General features: G+C 37.2%; 1 protein-coding gene across 2 annotated transcripts in view; it reads right to left on the bottom strand.

Moving 5' to 3' along the window:
- The window catches only part of PCCB (propionyl-CoA carboxylase subunit beta), a 52,562-nt gene extending 39,999 nt beyond the window's left edge, over positions 1-12,563 (bottom strand). Inside the window, exons 1-5 of one of the 2 annotated variants that reach the window (XM_056793652.1) lie at positions 12,246-12,563; positions 9,337-9,456; positions 4,718-4,786; positions 1,969-2,025; positions 1,094-1,207 (exon numbers count right to left, since the gene is read on the bottom strand). In XM_056793652.1, coding sequence (XP_056649630.1) covers positions 1,094-1,207; positions 1,969-2,025; positions 4,718-4,786; positions 9,337-9,456; positions 12,246-12,440 — 555 coding nt within the window. In that variant the 5' untranslated portion in view covers positions 12,441-12,563. Of the gene's footprint in view, positions 1-1,093; positions 1,208-1,968; positions 2,026-4,717; positions 4,787-9,336; positions 9,457-11,462; positions 11,613-12,245 lie in introns of those variants that run through there. The other variant, XM_056793653.1, reaches the window with a different exon arrangement.
- Between the last annotated feature and the right edge of the window lie 5,232 nt (positions 12,564-17,795).

Raw genomic sequence — 17,795 nt, 5'->3', positions numbered from 1 at the left:
AGACTGCTACAACTTTTACATTTAGAATACTAACCTTTAGCTTCAATGTAAAGAATTAAGGGAAAGTTCACAGGATGATAGATTCAGAGCTAGAAGAGGATCTCAGAAGTCATCAAGTCCAACTCCCTCATTTTATAGATGAAAAAAAAAAAACTGAGTCAGAGATTGATTTGCCCATAAGCAGCAGAGCCAGGATTCAAACTCAAGCTCTCTATCTCCAAATCCAAGTCCTTTTCCACTGAACCATAATGCCTCTTCAGAGCTGAAGAGCAATGACTAGTGAATGATCATCTACTATGCACCTCAGTATATTAAATATTCAATAAATATTGTTTGGTTGATTTCAAATGTCTGAGATAATCCCATTCATGTTATAGTCCAAGGGAAAGTTAAGCTGCATCAAAAGTGTCTAACTTAATATTTTTTAAAAGATGATGATAATTGAATCAATATAATTGGTGTGCTTCATAAAAGATAACCTATTTAATAACATTATTCTGGAAAAGGTTCCATAGGTTTTACCAGGCTGCAGGTTTCACCAGACTTCATCACATAAAAAAGGCAAGAATCCCTGCTTCGATTTTCTTCTCTCTCCTTTTTTGTAGCAATCTGTCTATTAGGTAGCTCTATTTCTTCTAATACTCCTCTCTCACTCTCTCTTTATGTTTCACTGTTCTGCATTCTGTAAAGCTATTTAGCTAGTAAAATTCTTTCTGTCTCTCTCTTTCTATCTCTCCACTACCAGACTCAACCCTACCCCAACTGGCCATAATGAAGAATTAAAATACATTTTTAAATGTAGTTCTAATTGTTGAATAAAGTTTTTTTCCTTGTTCTTAAATTTTAAATTGTAGGTGCTTAATCTTGGGCATGTCTCTCTCAAAAAAGAGATAGTTTCTTATGACCACATTTTCCCAATTCAGTATCACTGAACCAGATACTTTTATAAAACCTAGAATGGCTATTAACAGAACAAATCCATTAAAACAGAGGAAAATTCAAGAAAGATAGTCAGATACCCTGAAGTTTGCCAGCCAAAGGTTGAATAATCCCATATATTTTTACTTCATTCTCTTCAACCTGGGTCTCTTACCAAAAATATATCGGCATAACCAGCCAAGGATTCTACCCCTTCTTGGATTCGAGCTCCTCCAGAGTCATTCAGTCCAATCACAGGAGCCCCAACCATCATAGCTTGGTCCATGACCTGCAGGGAGCACAAAGACTTGTGTTATAACAACATTCTATCACTGTCCTCTGGCACTTAATAAAAATATAGCATTTTGTCAACACATGTTTACAGAATTTTTCATGAAAGGTGAAAAGAATGCCAACTCAGGACAAAAAAACATTATCCACCTCCTGAGAAAGAACCAGTAGAGATGGAAAGCACATGATTTTTCACATTAGCTTATTCATGTTTTTATTTTGGGGTTTTGGTTTTATGAGTATTCTCTTACAACAATAATCAATGTGGAAGTATGTGTTGCATGAAAGATACAGGTATAATCTGGATTAATCCACTGAGACACCCAGCTGCCCTTCCTGCTTTTTTTACTACTTTCAAGAGTCGACAGTCCTTTTGGCACATAATTAGTTATCCCAATTACGTGTTCAAAAGTACTGATAATGGAATGGGCAGTGACTTAGGTTATGCTTAATCCCAGACTACCTTTTTCTTTCCTGACTGCAGCCTGAGACAAATTCATTTATGACCCAGATATAAAAAACCACTTGGACATTACAAAGCAACTACATCCCCTTTATCTTCAACCCCAAATCTCACCAAACTGATTCCCTGCCTTGTTTTTTGCTCCTGGGCCTCTCTGGCAGGGCTGGCAGGGTTACCTAACCAGACAGGTTCAATGAGACCCTTGAGGGCACACAAGGCCTGTTTTACATTTCAAAAGACATTGACTGAAAGTGCAAGCAAAAAAGCTTGACCCTTTTTGGTGGATAAATATTTACTTTACAGATCTTTTGGGCATGAGCTCCAGACAGGCTTCCTCCAAACACAGTAAAATCCTAAAAAGAAGGAAGAAAAGAAATGACAATTAAAATTCATCTAAGATGGGAGAAAGGGTGGGTATTCTAGACAAAGGTTTTTGCTCTTCATTTTTTCAAGGACTTTTAGGAACTTTAATTTGCAAAAATTTTGGATTATTAATTATTTTCAAATAATGAGCCAAACACTTAAGAAAAGGATTTCCTAACTTGTGGCTATCAAGCCTTTATTCCCCAAACATGTTTCTAACAGCTTTGTAATACAAAAATGTGTATAAAATTGGGTCATGAAGTAGCACTAGACCTGGAGTTAGGAAGACCTGCATTCAAATCCAGCCTCAGACACGTACTAGTTGTGTGACCCTAGGCAAGTCACTTACCCCTGATTGCCTCAGTTTGCCTCTCTATAAAATGGGGGTAATAATAGCATTTATCTTTTTAGGGTTGTTGTGGGGATAAAATGAGATAATAATTGTAAAGCACAGTGCCTGGCACATAGTAGGTGCCATATAAATGAAAGGTATTATTAAATGAAATTACAATTCCCTCTATACTGAAGTCAAAATGTATTCCTGCCATTTTCATATAGAAGAATCACAGGTTTATAGACAGAGCTAAAAGGCACCTAAGAGACCACTGTGTCCACACCACTTATTTTAGAGTAGAGAAATTTGAGACATGGAGAAGTTAAGAGACTTGCCCAGGCTTACACAGATGGTTCAGTATTCTAAGGACAGAATTTGCACCCAGGTCTTCTGGACACTGAGGCTCATGCTCTTCCCACTGTACGATACTGCTTCTCAGATGCATTGTCCTCTTTCTAGTGGGCTTCCTCTGGTTAAAGGTTGATGTGGTTAAGGACTTTTGGTAGTTATTCTCCTGTCAGTCCTGGAAAGATGTCTTCACAGGTCAGGAAATTCAGGAGGTCCATAGGTATGTGGCCTCTGGCTGGACCTTCCCTCCTGCCTCCCACTTCTCTGCTGTTGCTGGTTCTTCCCACTTCTGAAGTAAGGACCCCCTCTCTACCCTCAAATACACCAAATTGAGAGACAAATGAACATGTGAAAAAAACCCAGGGAAGCTTGCTACAGTCCAGGCCAATCTTCAATTTTCACAGGTTCTTTGAAGATGATAAAAATAAAACATCAGAAGCAGCAAAAAATGCTGCCAGGGAGAACTTGGAAAAAAGGACTGATAATAATGTGGCAACATACACTGGGATGCCTGTCCCTTCCTTTGATTTTCTTGAATATTTTCAATTTTTTTTGGTAGCATTCTGACACCAAGGTGACAGGATCCAGAAAACATATCTTTTCTCTGCTTCACTGACTGATAATTACTTAACAAAAACTAAAGATGCTTAACCCTTTGAAGATGATAGCTTGTAGCTCCATTTAGACACCTCCCCCACATGGAAACATTTTTGAGTTAACTGAACATAGTTAATTTTACCTAATTAAATTATACTTCAATGAATTATATAGGCTGCTAGATGGCACAGCACATAGAGAGCTGGTCCTGGAGTTAAGAAGCCATAAATTCAAATTTGGCCTTACTAGCATATCCCAAGACAAGTTACTTTAAAAGAAAATAAAATTTATCTGCCTCAGTTTCTTCATTGGTAAAATGAGGATAATAATAGCACCTACCTTCTACACTTGTGAGGATAAAATGAGATAATATTTGTACAGTGCTGAGCAAACCATAAAGCATCATATAAATGCAACTATAATTATTACTATTATTACAAAATTTTAATATACTAAACTATGCCATTTCATAGGCAAACCAAGATATACATAATGTAGTTTATGTTTCTAAACTAATTTTAGACCTGTGGAGGGCACTAAAATAAAACATTGCCCATATTTAAATTTTCCTCTCTTGAAAACATCCACCTGGGACAAGCTATTTATTTCACATGACCCAATTAGAACTATAATTATGAATACTTTCAAGGGAGCACATGCTTTTAAGATTCAATTTCTTGGCTCCTCCAAAATACCATAGTTATATACTGACGAATTACAGGCACAGTAGTATACCTAGAAAATATTCTCTATTCCAAGATATCTTCCATCTGGAACCTAACATAACTCATTGATCAACTACCTCCAGAGGAAACTCACAATCTCTAGAATCAATATCACAACATAAACACAATTCTGCTTTGGGCACTTCCTTAAAACATAATGCTCTACTAAAGACATATATTTTCTCCAAAAAAAATTCCTGAGACATAGTTATTACTTATTCCCTTCATTTATTCATTAAACATTTGTTAAGCAATTTCTGTTTACATTCTACTATAACTCCACCTTGTGGCTAACCTCCACCTTTATAGTGTTTTAATTATGGACATTTTTTACAAAGTTTTATTGATGACTTTATTTTCATATCCTTCTTACTTCTACCTTTGCAATTAAAAGAAAAGCAGTAATGCAAAACTGAACAACCCAACATTATCATGTCTGAGAATATATATGACACAGCACCCCAGGCCCTACCTCTCTGGCATAGTGCCCCCTCTCCTCAGATTACAACTCTACTGCAAAAAACAACAACAATAACAAAACACCCAGAAGTTTCCACTTCCTTAAGACTACTTGATTAATTTTTTTCTTGCTCCCTTCTCTTTTTGGCTTGCTGAATCTCAACATATTACATCAGGTTACAGTTAGATGTGATGACTAAATATCCACAATGAATATACCTGACTGAAGACATAAACCAATCTTCCATTGATCCGGCCTCGGCCAGTTACCACACTATCCCCAGGAAACTGCAAGGGAAAAAAAAAAGGACAAAGAGTCAGAATATGAATGTTATTTATTTTAATGAACTTGAGTGTTGCTTTGTTTAAAAAAATAAAAGCTAAAACAATCCCAGAGATGATTGCTTAGATTACAAATATGAACGATGAAGACAAAACACCTGTAAGCTCCATTAATGCAATCAACCTGGGTTAGAAATTGAACAGATTTCTAAAATTGTGTAAGAAACAAGAACTAGTGGTATAGTTTTAGGTTTAATTCTGCTCCCAAGTGGAGCTTAGTGCCAGGGGCCTAGAATAATGGATTCCTATAGTCACGGAGTCTGTGGGGTTTTTAAGGGTCTTCAAGGAATACTGACAGTTATACATTTTAAATATTTTTTTAAAGTAAAAAAAAACAAATGAAATTTTTGAAAAAGGAAAACTATCATTTTAAAAGGCATTCCAACAACCAATGGGAATTCTCCTAAAAAGACAAATGTAAGTACTACTAAGATATTAACACAATTTTCCAGGCATAAGAACATATAGTGACTACAGCAAATCTACACCAAGAAAAACCAGACCAAGCTTAATGTTATAAAATTAAGCACTGAGAACTACACATGCCTGGTTATGTAACTGCTAGAGAGCTGTGAAAATTAAATTTTGATTTGTATGGTAAAAAACAAACAAACAGTAATACATTACTGAGATGTCCTTATCTAAATTTTGTCTCTCCCCTAGTGCCCAGCAATTTACTCAGCATCATTAAATAAACATATGTTGCATCTCTTTTTCTTGTTAAATTTTATATATACATACACAAAAATCTATCAGATTGTGTTTTGCTTTGATCTGTTTGCTCGGTTAAGACAGAATAAATCTAAAATGCTATTGTGAATATTTGTTCCATGACCTTTTTCCTATAGTGTTGAAAATCCAAGCAACCAAACTGGTGATGAACTGTCAAACGAGTGCAAGTCTAGAAGAAGTGACTGCCTAACAAAGATCTCTGAATTGAGCTCCTCTCTACAGAAAATTGGCACATAGTAGATCAATCAAAAGCCAGAGTCATCTGGGGAGCTGTGGCATTTTGTTTAAGGAGATTATTATATCTCATGTATACTAAAAGTATAAATTTAATTGCTTAAAAATGATTACATTATAGAGTATCATTTTTTGAAATATTTTAGTGAGGTTATTTCTAGAACAATAGTGTAAATCTTGAAATCTCTCAGACTTGTGAATGTTAAAAATTTCCCCATCAGGGAATTCTTAATTGGAACAGATTCCCTACTGAGAAACATTCCCCATTTTGATGTGAGAACTCCAGGATCAGAAATGGGAGGACCTCTACTCCAACCGTACTTAAGACTGCTTTAGGGGAGAAAACTCCTTGCTAAACAATGAAAGTACTTGGACCCATGCTTATAATAAGGCAAGGAGTTCTTTGAGCCAGGCCTGTTTTTAGAATTGATACAATGGGATGCTAGGTACCTAAAAGGGTCAGGCAAGTTTTCTCTTAATAAGATTAGTTGACTCAGCTGTGTTTTCTCTAGTTCAGACTTACTGAGGAGATTTGGTCGACACAGCAGCATTTTTTCTGATTCAGACTTACTGAGGAGATTGGTCAACTTAGCAGGAATTTAGATGGGCAGTCCTTTGGAAAGCATCTACAGTGATTGGTAGATGTAGGGACCTAGGGGAGGTGACATGGGAGAAAAGCCCCTATATAAGAAAAAGCAGAATCTCTTGAAAATATATCCTTTTGGAGGAATTCCTTTTGGAGGATCTCTGATGGGGATCACTTGGGAAGAATCTCTTGAGAGAGGCTCTGGAGAAAGGCCCTTTGGAACAGTCTCTGGCTGGAAGGCTCTCTGGTGAAGTCAGCTGAGATGGAGCTGGCCTGGTGTCACTAGAATCCTTGTTTAGGCAGACCTTGTGGTGTCTTAAGTGAGTCTTAAGACTCAGGTCTAGGCCATATTGGCTTGAGGCCCTTCATAATTATTCCTTTCCTACTCTTTCTCTCTTTCTCTAATTCCTCATTATATTATTAATTAAAATTCTCTATAAAACCCAGTTGACTTGGGTATTTGAATAATTGGGAATATTTCCGTGGCGACCACCTTATATTTGATTTAAAAACCAAGACACTGTAGTGAAACATATTTTCTGCGGTCAAATTTACTCACCCTCTCTTATATCTATCACAATTTATATCTTCCACCATTTTAACTCACTACAGTTTAAGACCTCAACCATTTTAAATCTAACAATAGGTATAAAGCTATGATTTGAACCACATATTTCTGAACATTGACCATAAAATACTCCTGGGCGAGATGAAGTTAAGGTAACTTAATTCAATCGTCCTGGAATAGCATCTGCTTTTAGGCCTAAAGATGGAACTGCTCATGCATGTAAGACATCTTCTGAAGAAATTAGTATATGAATTGGTAACTCTATGGGTAGTACAACTCGATTATCTACCTCTAGTAGTCGGAGTTGCCCTGGTATACGATCTGGAGTAGGAATTATATAAGAATCAAATGTTAAATCTTCATAATCGGTATGTTCATAACTTCAATATCATTGATGACCTATTGCTTTTACTGTAAGATATGGGTTATAAATTTCATCTATTATATAAAGAATTCATAATGATGGAAGAGCAATTAGAACTAAAATAACACTTGGTATAATAGTTCAAATAGTTTCTACTTCTTGAGCATCTATAGTGCTTGTGTGAGTTAATTTAGTGGTTAATATTAAGATAATAATATATAGTACTAGGGAACTAATTGAGAACACAATTATTAATGTATGGTCATGAAAATATATAAGCTCTTCTATAATAGGAGATGTGGCATCTTGAAAACCGGTTTGTATTAGATATGGCATTTAAGACATACAAGAATTAAACTTGTAATTTAACTATGGCAAAGTTATATAATTATTTTACTAATGTCTTGTGAGAAAGTCATAAAGGTTATGGGATTGACTTGAAATTAATCTAAGGGGGTTCAATTCCTCCCTTTCTTAAATTAAAATTTGATAAATACTGGTTGTTCAAATGTATGATATGGAGGTGGACATCCATAAAGTCATTCAATATTAGTTGTTGTTAATTCTACATTAAGTACTTCTCATTTAGATGCAAATGCTTCTCAAATAATGAATACTATTAGGATAACAGCTGTTAATGAAATAAATGATCCAATTGAGGATAAAACATTTCATATAGTATAAGCATCAGGATAATCAGAGTATTGTTGTGGTATGCCTGCTAATCCTAAAAAATGTTGAGGGGAAAAATGTTAAATTTACTCCAACAAATATAATAAAGAAGTGGATTTTTGCCCATATGTTATTAAGTATATATCCAGTAAATAATGGGAATCAATGGACAAAACCTCCTATAATAGCAAATACAGCTCCTATTGATAATACATAATGAAAATGGGCCACTACATAATATGTGTCGTGAAGTACAATATCTAGTGAAGAATTTGCTAGAACAATACCTGTTAATCCTCCAATTGTAAATAGGAAAATAAAGCCTAAGGCTAATAGTATTGCTGGAGATCTAGGAGCTCATTTCAGTGTTTTTTGTAACTTTTTATTACTCAAAACTAATTTTGAAAAATGTTTCCACGCTCAACCTCAAAACTTGTAATTATTAATTTTCCCTGTTTATTTATGACATAATTGTGATTCTTTTTATTACTTAAGGCTAATGAAAAAGGATCCTTTATTAAGCTGATGACTAAGTCTACTTTTAATTTTCCTGCAGTGTATAAAGTATTGTACCAGAGTATTAAATGAAATGTAATATTTTATTGAAAATCTATCCTTTAAAAGGAATATGTTTTAGGATGTCATCAATTTGATGTGAATCATGTAAATGTTGATAATATGCGCTGTGTTTATTATACATTTAGTGTTTCAGAAGAGACTCACTTATTGCCTTTTTGCCCACCTATATTATGTAGTCAATTTGCAATTGTCAAAACACGACATTAAAAGAATAGTTTATGTATAGAAACAATAGTGAATGTTAATCGCCTCCCAACCTGTATTTATGGGTGTTAGCTCAGTGGCTTTGCTAGTGGCAAGGCTGAATTATCAGAGTAAAAGCATATTTGTAAACTGTATCAGAACTGAAAATTAGGAATAAAATCATTTTCTTATTAAAAAAAAAAACCTTCAGTGGTTGTCTTTGAAGTGACCCACAATTGAACCAGTTACTGCATACTGAGACACCAAGGGAAAGATTCATCTATTTACTATTTTGTAGCAAAGATATTATTTTTTTGGCTTGGAGATGTGATTTAATTAATGATTTCCCTTTGTCAGTGAAGATAACAACTGTTCTGCAGCCTCAAACCTTAGAAAACTACTCAGGGAGCTCAGAAGCTGAGCAACTTGTGCTTTGTATTAGACACAGAATTTGGACTTGGGTGTCTCTGAGGCAGGCCCTATTTCCATTGTACAACAGGACCACAAGTAGAGTATATAAGGAATAACATCTATGTAATATACAATTATATATACATACCACACTTCTAAATAAATACCTTATTTTTATCAGCTGCCATTCCAAAATCAGCACATCTGTGTTCTACAAACATGTCACTTTCAACAAAACTCCCAGGGTCCAACAAGAGGCTGATTCGTTCTCTGGCTGTTAGTTTTCCCTGAAATTAAAAAGAACACTCAAATTGCCCTGAATAAGTCAGTCTGTAAATCATGCAAGGAAAAACAGGCTTATAAATAAGCATGCTTGCCTTCTGTCACTCTTTACCCATCTGTACTCCTTTTCCTTAGCTGTCACCATCATAAATCTGGAGACTATTCTATATCCCTCATCAAGATATAGGTTAAAATGTTATTTTCCCAGTCTGGAAGAAATTAGGTTTAGACAAACATCTCACATGATATACAAAGAGAAGTTCCAAATGACAAGATGACGGATAGACAAGGTCACATAAACAAATCAGAGGATTAAGTAAGAATATACCTTTTGCAACTATGGGCAACAGGGGAAGAGTTCATGGTAAAATAAGAGATAATGAAGATAAAATAGGCAAATTTAATTACATAAAAATTTTAAGATTCTGTATAAACAAAACAATACAATTAAAATTTGAAGGGAAATAGTTAATTAGGGAAAAATCTCTGCAGTAAGTTTTTCTTATAACAGTATGATAGTTAAGCTATATACAAGACTGATTCAATTTTCTAAGAACCAGAGCCATTATCTAATAGTTAAAAGGTCAAAGGATATGCCAGGCAGTTCCCAGAAGAAATTCATGCAAAGAACCACATTAAAAAGTGCTCCAAGGGGCAGCTGGGTGGCTCAGTGGATTGAGAGCCAGGCCTAGAGATGGGAGGTCCTAGGTTCAAGTCTGGTCTCAGACACTTTCCAGCTGTGTGACCCTGGACAAGTCACTTAACCCCCATTGCCTAGCCCTTACCACTCTTCTGCCTTGGAACCAATACACAGTATTGACTCCAAGATGGAAGGCAAGAGTTTAAAAAAAAAAAGTGCTCCAAATCACTAATAATTAGAGAAATGCAAATTTACAACCACTAAGATTTAATTTCTTATCTATCAGATTGGCAAAGAAAATAAATTAGAAAATGACAACTGCTGGAGGGGCATCGGAAAACAGGCACACTAATACACTATCAGCAGGATTGTGAACCAGTCTAGATATCTGGCTGAACACTTTGGAAACACTCTGAAACTATCCCCTCCCCAAATCATAACCTGTGCATATCCTTTGACCCAGCAATACTACTATTAGTTTTATACCCCAATGAGATTGAAGAAGGCAGTGGATGTACACAAATATTTAAATCAGCTCTTTTTGACAGCAAAGAACTGGAAACTAAGGGGGTGCCCATCTATTAAGAAAAGACTGAACAAAATTACTGTAAAGGAAAATTAGTGAACCCTAAGAAATGATGGAGAATGCTTCAGAGAAACTTGGGGAGAACTGTGTGAACTGACCCAGATTAAACAATTTATACAATAACAATACTGTAAGACAAATAACTGAAAGAAATTTGATAAATGAAATGGCCAGTTAGAGGACATAGGAAGAAGCAGGCTATTCATCTGCCCATAGAGGTGATGGGCTTAAGGTGCAAAATAAGACATTCATTTCTGAAAACTGTTATTAAGGGAATTTATTTAGCTTGATTATGCATTCATGCATGCATGTATATATACTTAAACCCTTACCTTCTGTCTTGGAATCAATACCATGTATTGGCTCCAAGGCAGAAGAATGGTAGGGGCTAGCCAAAGGGGATTAAGTGACTTGCCCAGGATCATACTGCTAGGAAGTATCTGAGGTCATATTTGAACTCAGGATCTCCCATCTCTGGGCTTGGCTCTCAATCCACTGAGCCACCTAGCTGCCCTTATATATGTTTAAAAAAAAAATTATGGATTTCATTTTTTCCCCCAATAGATGCGGAAAGTGGGAGGGAAAGTAAATGTTAATCGATAAATGGATAAATAAAATGGAAATTTTTGCTTTTTGTAATAAAGTTTTTATATTTATATTATACATAGTTTTATAGTAAATGATAAATTAAAAAATCTGATCAATGCAATGACCATGATTTCAGAAAGTCTATGAGGAAGAATGCTACTCACTTCAGAAAGCCAATGAGGAAGAATGCTACTCACTTCCTCGCCTGGGAGGTCCTATCAGGACTCACAGTGCCCTTCCTTTCCATTTACGACATCAGCGTGTAGGTCAAATGAGGTGAAGCTGCAATTCCAACAGACAGGTTTGGTGGAAAGGACCCTGGAGGTGCCCTCAGCGCACCAAGGGCCAGAGGAAGGCACGCTCTCTGGGCTCTCTTCCTCATACATAAAAGGAAGGATTTGCAAGCGGAGAATCTCTAAATTCTCTAAGGTTGCCTACCGCCCCAGCTCTTCTCATTCCACCTGTCCCAAGCTGCCCAGATGCCTCGGCCGACAGGTCCTTTAAGACAGAGACAAGGGTTTCCGTGGATTGGGAACTAGGCCTTGATACAGGAGATCCTGGATTCAAAACTAGCCTCAGACACTTGCTAGCTGTGCAAAATCACTTAATCCCCATTGCCTGGCCCTTATTACTCTTCTGCCATAGAATCGCTCAATTCTGAAACAGAAGGTATGGGTTTAAAAAAGAGAGAGAAATGATTCTCACGCTACCTCCTCACGTACTGGGAAGGCAAATAAGAAAGAAATGTACTTTAATCCTTTACAATTAATTGAAGTATCTGCCGGGGGAGGGAGTCGAGGGGGGGCTCTGTTTACCGAAACAAAATGAAAATTGGGAAAGTGGGAGGGGCTGAAGTACACCTCCCCGACTCCAATTCACTGATTGGTTGTCTTAAAGTGGGAGTCTTGGTGTACGCCGCTCTGTAATAGGCCAAAAACAGATAAGGGCAGGGCTTAAGATTCAGCATCCATAGAACTCACCCGTTTGTGCTGCGCGTCGATACGGGATTGACCGCCTCCAAGCAGCGCTTCCTGACGTTTCCGTTCGATGCGCTCTTTAACGGTGATGGGCTGGCTGCAGTATCTTCGGACCTGCGCTGTCCAGGCTGTATTACTGCTCACCAGAGCGCACCGGACGGTCCCGGCCGCCGTCGCCACCCGCAGTGCTAGCGCCATCTTTGTTCCGGTTTTCTGCTCACCTTCTTCCCCTGTATATCTCACTGCGCCGGCGCATGGGGGCGGGGGGGGGAAGACTTTGGGCACTTAGAGCATGCGCTACTTAGTCGGCTAGAAATATGACACATACATAACTTTCAGAGGGAAGGATGAACTTGTCGGGCGCGTAGGGTATTTTGTCTCACCTCCACGTGATTGAACTTGGGTCAACGATGCTGGGAGCGTTTCGTGGATGATTGAGATCTGAGCCAGAGTTGCTGAGATAATGGTGCAATGGTTGCCTGAGGGAGGAATCCAATTGATCCCTGTCCAAGGCCCCAAGTTATTGCAATAGTCAATTAACACGTTTTTAGGGCCCAGGTATTTTCCAGTGCTTCCTTCCTGAAGCCGCCAGAATAATTCTGGCTAATAGTTATACTAATCAACTCAAAGACCTTCCTTGGTACCATTTTGCTTACTTGTCACAATTCAAAAACCCTGTGGTGCAGTACTAATATATAATATAATATATAATACTGAAACTTATTTTCAGCTGTATTTTATATGACTTCTCAAAGCAAATCTTTATTTCACCTAAACTGAACCTCTTCATTGGACCACTTTTTTTTTTTTTAATCCTTACCTACTGTGTTTGGTTACAAGGCAGAAGGACAGTAAGGGCTAGGCAATGGGGATTAAGTGACTTGCCCAACTTCACACAGATAGGAAGTGTTTGAGGTCAAATTTGAACCCAGTCTCTAGGCTTGGTTCTCAATCCACTGAGCCACCTAGCTGCCCCCTGCCTCACTTTTTAACAGTCATCTTTCCGATAATGTGTTCCCTATTTCCCCAGCCTTACTCCCACAACATTACCGGCATGGAATTCCTTCCTTTGAACCTTTGGGTCATGGAGTAACAAGGTAGTAGAAGACATATTTCTAGTTAAAATTTTGTCTACAGCTCTTTCTAAAAAAGACAATGTCTCTAATCAGTGATCAAAGCCAGAATACTCCGTGGAAATTGTTCTGTGCACGCTGTTGGTCAGTATATGCTGGGTGAGAAAGTTCATGGACTCAGATTGTATCACCCAACATCCAAAAATGACAAGCATTCAATTCATATATGTAAGCCCTGAGTGTTACTAAAGTTGATTATTAACCATGACATACAAAAAAGAGTGTTTAAATTGGATGGTGGCTATAGCTGCATTATAAATATTTCCAATGAGTCACATGGGAATAAAAGCCCAACAATCCTATTATTGACTCTCTATATCATTCTCCACAATAGTAGTTTCAGACTTCAGGAAGAGCATTTAGTAAGTACTTACTTAGTATGTACCAGGCACTGTGTTAAGATAAGTGCTGGTGATACAAAGAAAGGCAAAACCAGTTCCTGCTGAAAAGAGCTCAAAGTCTAATGGGGGAAGGGATAGCATGCAAACCACCATGTACAAACAAGATTGGATAGATAAAGATATGCATCAATTTAACATATGCATATCTATTACATATATATATATATAATATTAAAGAAAAGAGGTAATATCAGGGGGAAAGAATTTATATTAAGAGAGAAAGGGGAAGGCTTCTTGCAGAAGATAACATTTTAGCTGAAACTTAAAGAACACAAATGAAATCAGGAGACATGAGTAGGGAGAAAATTATAAGAATAAAGGTCAACCTGTGAAAAAATTAGGGAGACTGAAAGGGGTAAAATTAGGGGTTGTTGACTGAATATATTATACTAGTGATTTCCAGGGATTAATTCAATCCCAATAAAATACTGGTCAGTTTGGGAATTTTATGGTGTAATTACAATAGAGGGAAGACATTAAGAAGAAGAGAGAGAGAGGAAAGAGAATTTAAACTGTTCTAGCCTGGGCTGCACCAGGCAGGAGTTCAGAGGATTAAGCCAAGGGACCTTCTCAATCTAGCTGGCTACAAACCATGAGGCATCTCCTAAATGAGGGGTCTCCTAGGAAGATAGCGTTTTAGAAGGTAAAGGAAAAAGGAATCAGCCTTAACCACTCACCAAGCATGCTAAGAATGCTGCCACAAGCTCCCAACACTGAAAGAGTGTGGAAGAGACATGAAGAAAGAGGATTTTCAGGACAAGCCAGGCATGCAGACCAAGGTGAAGGACTTGATCTGGCTGTCAATCAAATCGAAGATTCCAAACAGAATGTTCCCAGGAGGAGGCAGTTGGGAGCCTGGCCAGAGGAGAGAAATTGGGACTTTGGCTCTCTAGGGGTGACTGACCAAGGGAGAAATCTCTTCTCTGGGTTCTTGATCAAGACAGACTGGCTTTTCCTGACTTAGGCAGAGAGAGAGACCATTGTGGCTTTTGACAGAGTCTGGACTTGAATTACTCAAGCAGAGATAATCTAATTGAAGAAGAAAGAAGATTTAAAGGTTGTCCTCCATCTCTTTGACTGTCTCTGTGTTATAGCTGTGGCTGGACTAACATTTTCCAAATCCTCTTAATTCTCATTAGAGATTAGGGACACCCTCAGTCCTCTTATTTCAATTCCCATCCTGTCCTATCTTTCCAATAAACCTCCTTACCTGAGAAAGAGAAAAAGAGCATCTTCTCTAAATCTCACAGTTCACCTTTGAGTTACATAGAAAGGTGGCTGACCAACAGGGGAGGGGAAAAGGGGCAGGAAGGTGTAGGTGGAAAGCTGGGAGTTGAAGGGTGGCACTGAGGGAGGAAGGGTAGGAAATATCTTGACTTATTAGCCATTAGTGATCTATAGGCTTCTCTAGAGCATCGCTTTAGGAGTATCTATCTCTCAAGCAGCATCTCTCATCTATCTCCATAACAAATAGGCATCCCTAGCAGCTCTCTAGCAAGCCAGAGTATCCAGTTACTACAACCAGAAATAGTCCCATAGCTTATCTACTTTTTTAAAAGAGCCCAATATCTCCATGAGAGAGAGACTGGAGAGAGGAAGTGATGCAAAAATATATAGACCATTCTTTACATCACATCCTGTGTCTCACATGTACCAATGGTAGCTTAAGCTTGACTTAGGACAGCCCAGGGGGTCTGTCAGTTGTTTCTTATTTATCACTTGCTAGCACATGTCTGTCATGGGCCATGCTCCTCAACACTTAATCCTTAAGCAGGGGTGTATACATTCCTAGTTGTTAGGAGTTTAAAGACTAATAAGGATGGAGAAAATCTAAAATTCACAAGATGGAGTACCTGTGGGGAAAAAAGCAACTAGATTGTGTTGTATGTGAAGATGAGTCATGTATAAGAAGACTGGAAAGATCTAACTGTGCTTATCTTACATTATACTAGCCACACTTAGGACAAATGAAATCAAATGTTGCATCACTGATACAATTTAGTAGTTGAGCATTCTCAACTTTCCTTCTCTACATCTTAAATCATGTTTTATAAGTCCTTTATTCTTCCTTCTCTTCCTTTATTCTTCCTGTTCTCTTGCTAATGCCAAACTCTCTAACTGTGCCCTTGATGCCTTTGATCTTACCACTTTTCCTAGTACCTTCACCATAAATCAACTTTTTCATATATCTTCAGTCCCTTCTTTCCCATATGCCATGTTTGCATATCTAGTCGTTAAAAACACACATACACACTCCTTCCCTAAACACTTACATTGTTTCTTTTTAATTGAATTTTTTGCAGGCAGCAAAAAAAAAAAAAAATCTTTCTCTCCCTTCTATATATCCAACCTCCTAATTGAGAATGAAAACAAATAGTTGTTGCAAATATTTATAGCTGATCAAAACCTGTTTCTACTTTGGCCACATCCAAAAAATAATTTGCCTTATTTTGCACTCTGAGTCCTTCAACTCTATCTGGGGGTAGTTAGCAAGTTTCATCATTAATCCTCTGGAATTATGTTTGGTCATTATGATATGAGTTCCTAATTCTTTCAAAGTTGTTTGCCTCTGCCATGTTGTTATTATATAAATTATTCTGTTCAGGTTCTGTTTACTTCATTCTTCATCATTACATAAAAGCCAAAGTTCTATAAAACCATCGCCTTCATCATTTCTTATACTAGTATTCCATTATTTTTACCATGACTTATTTATTTATTCTTCTATAAATCATTCTCCCTCTAACTCCCTTCCCCTCTTCTGCACTTCCCTTCCTGTTTCCATGTAGGGTGAAATATATTTCTATATTTAGCTGTGGATGTATGTATTCTATCCTTTTTTGCACCAATTTAAGTAAGAATGAAGTTCGAGTGTCAGCTGCTGTCCCCCTTCCTCTTTCTTTGCATAGGCTTCTATTTAGGCCCTGTAATTAAATGAGATAATCTTGTTGAATCTTTCTTTCCCTTCTTCCACTCCTCCAAGTATATTTTTCTTCCCCTCTCTTTCCATTCTTATTTTAAGATTACTAAGACATAACAGAACCATTCCCAGACTTTCTCTTTGATTAGATTCCCCCATGACCCCTCATGATGGTAGACACACAGGTAATAATTAATCCTTGTTTGGTCCTTTATCATTATTCATTTACATTTACCTTTTTATGTTTCACATAGCTCCTTTTTGAACTTCAAAGTTTGCATGCAACTCTAGTCTTTTCATCAGGAATCCTTAAAAGATCTATTTCAATTAAATTATTTTTCTCCTGTAGGATTATACTTAATTTTCCCTGGAGTATACTCAATTTTTCTACACAAGCTATCCATGGCTATAAAACTTGTCTTCTAGGATAGTATATTCCAAACTCCCTGCTCCTTTATCAAGTGATGACTGCTAAATTATGTGTGATTTGGCTGTGGTTCATTGGTGCTTGTATTTTTTTTCCTGTCTGCTTACAATACTTATTCTTTCACTAGATTTTGGCCATTAATGTTTCTGGGCATTTTCATTTTGAAGTTTCTTTTAGAATGTAACCAATGGATTTTTTTCATTTTGCCCTCTGGTTCTAGGAAGTCTGGACCATTTTCTCTTTTTTCTTCTTTAAAAACTTTTATTATAACCCTTAATTTCCATCTTAGAATCAGTACTAAGTACTGGTTCCATGGCAGAAGTGAAGTAAGGGATAGGTAATTGGGGTTAAGTGACTTGCCCAGCTTCACACAACTAGAAAGTATTTGAGTCCAGATTTTAACTTGTGTGGAGTAGGAATTTTGGGAGGTCTTGATATAGCAAGATATACCCCCTTTTTAATCACTCAAATAATCAGAGTCCAGGATAAGATGTAAATAGATGTGGCTTTATTGTCTATCATGCAAAGGGCAAGGATGTTGTGTGTAAGTCAGAGACCCAAAGATAGAAATAAATCCCCCAATTTACAGGAAACGAATACAATACCCTCCACTTGTGCAAAAGAGTACCAATAAAATGCTTATGTGAAAGACTGGAAAGGAGAAGGGTAAAG

This window comes from Monodelphis domestica, chromosome 4 (genome assembly GCF_027887165.1).
Source record: "Monodelphis domestica isolate mMonDom1 chromosome 4, mMonDom1.pri, whole genome shotgun sequence".
NCBI classification, from domain to species: Eukaryota; Metazoa; Chordata; class Mammalia; order Didelphimorphia; family Didelphidae; genus Monodelphis; species Monodelphis domestica.
The sequence above is the reverse complement of the archived record's forward strand: the minus strand, read 5'-3'. Positions and strand labels throughout refer to the sequence as shown.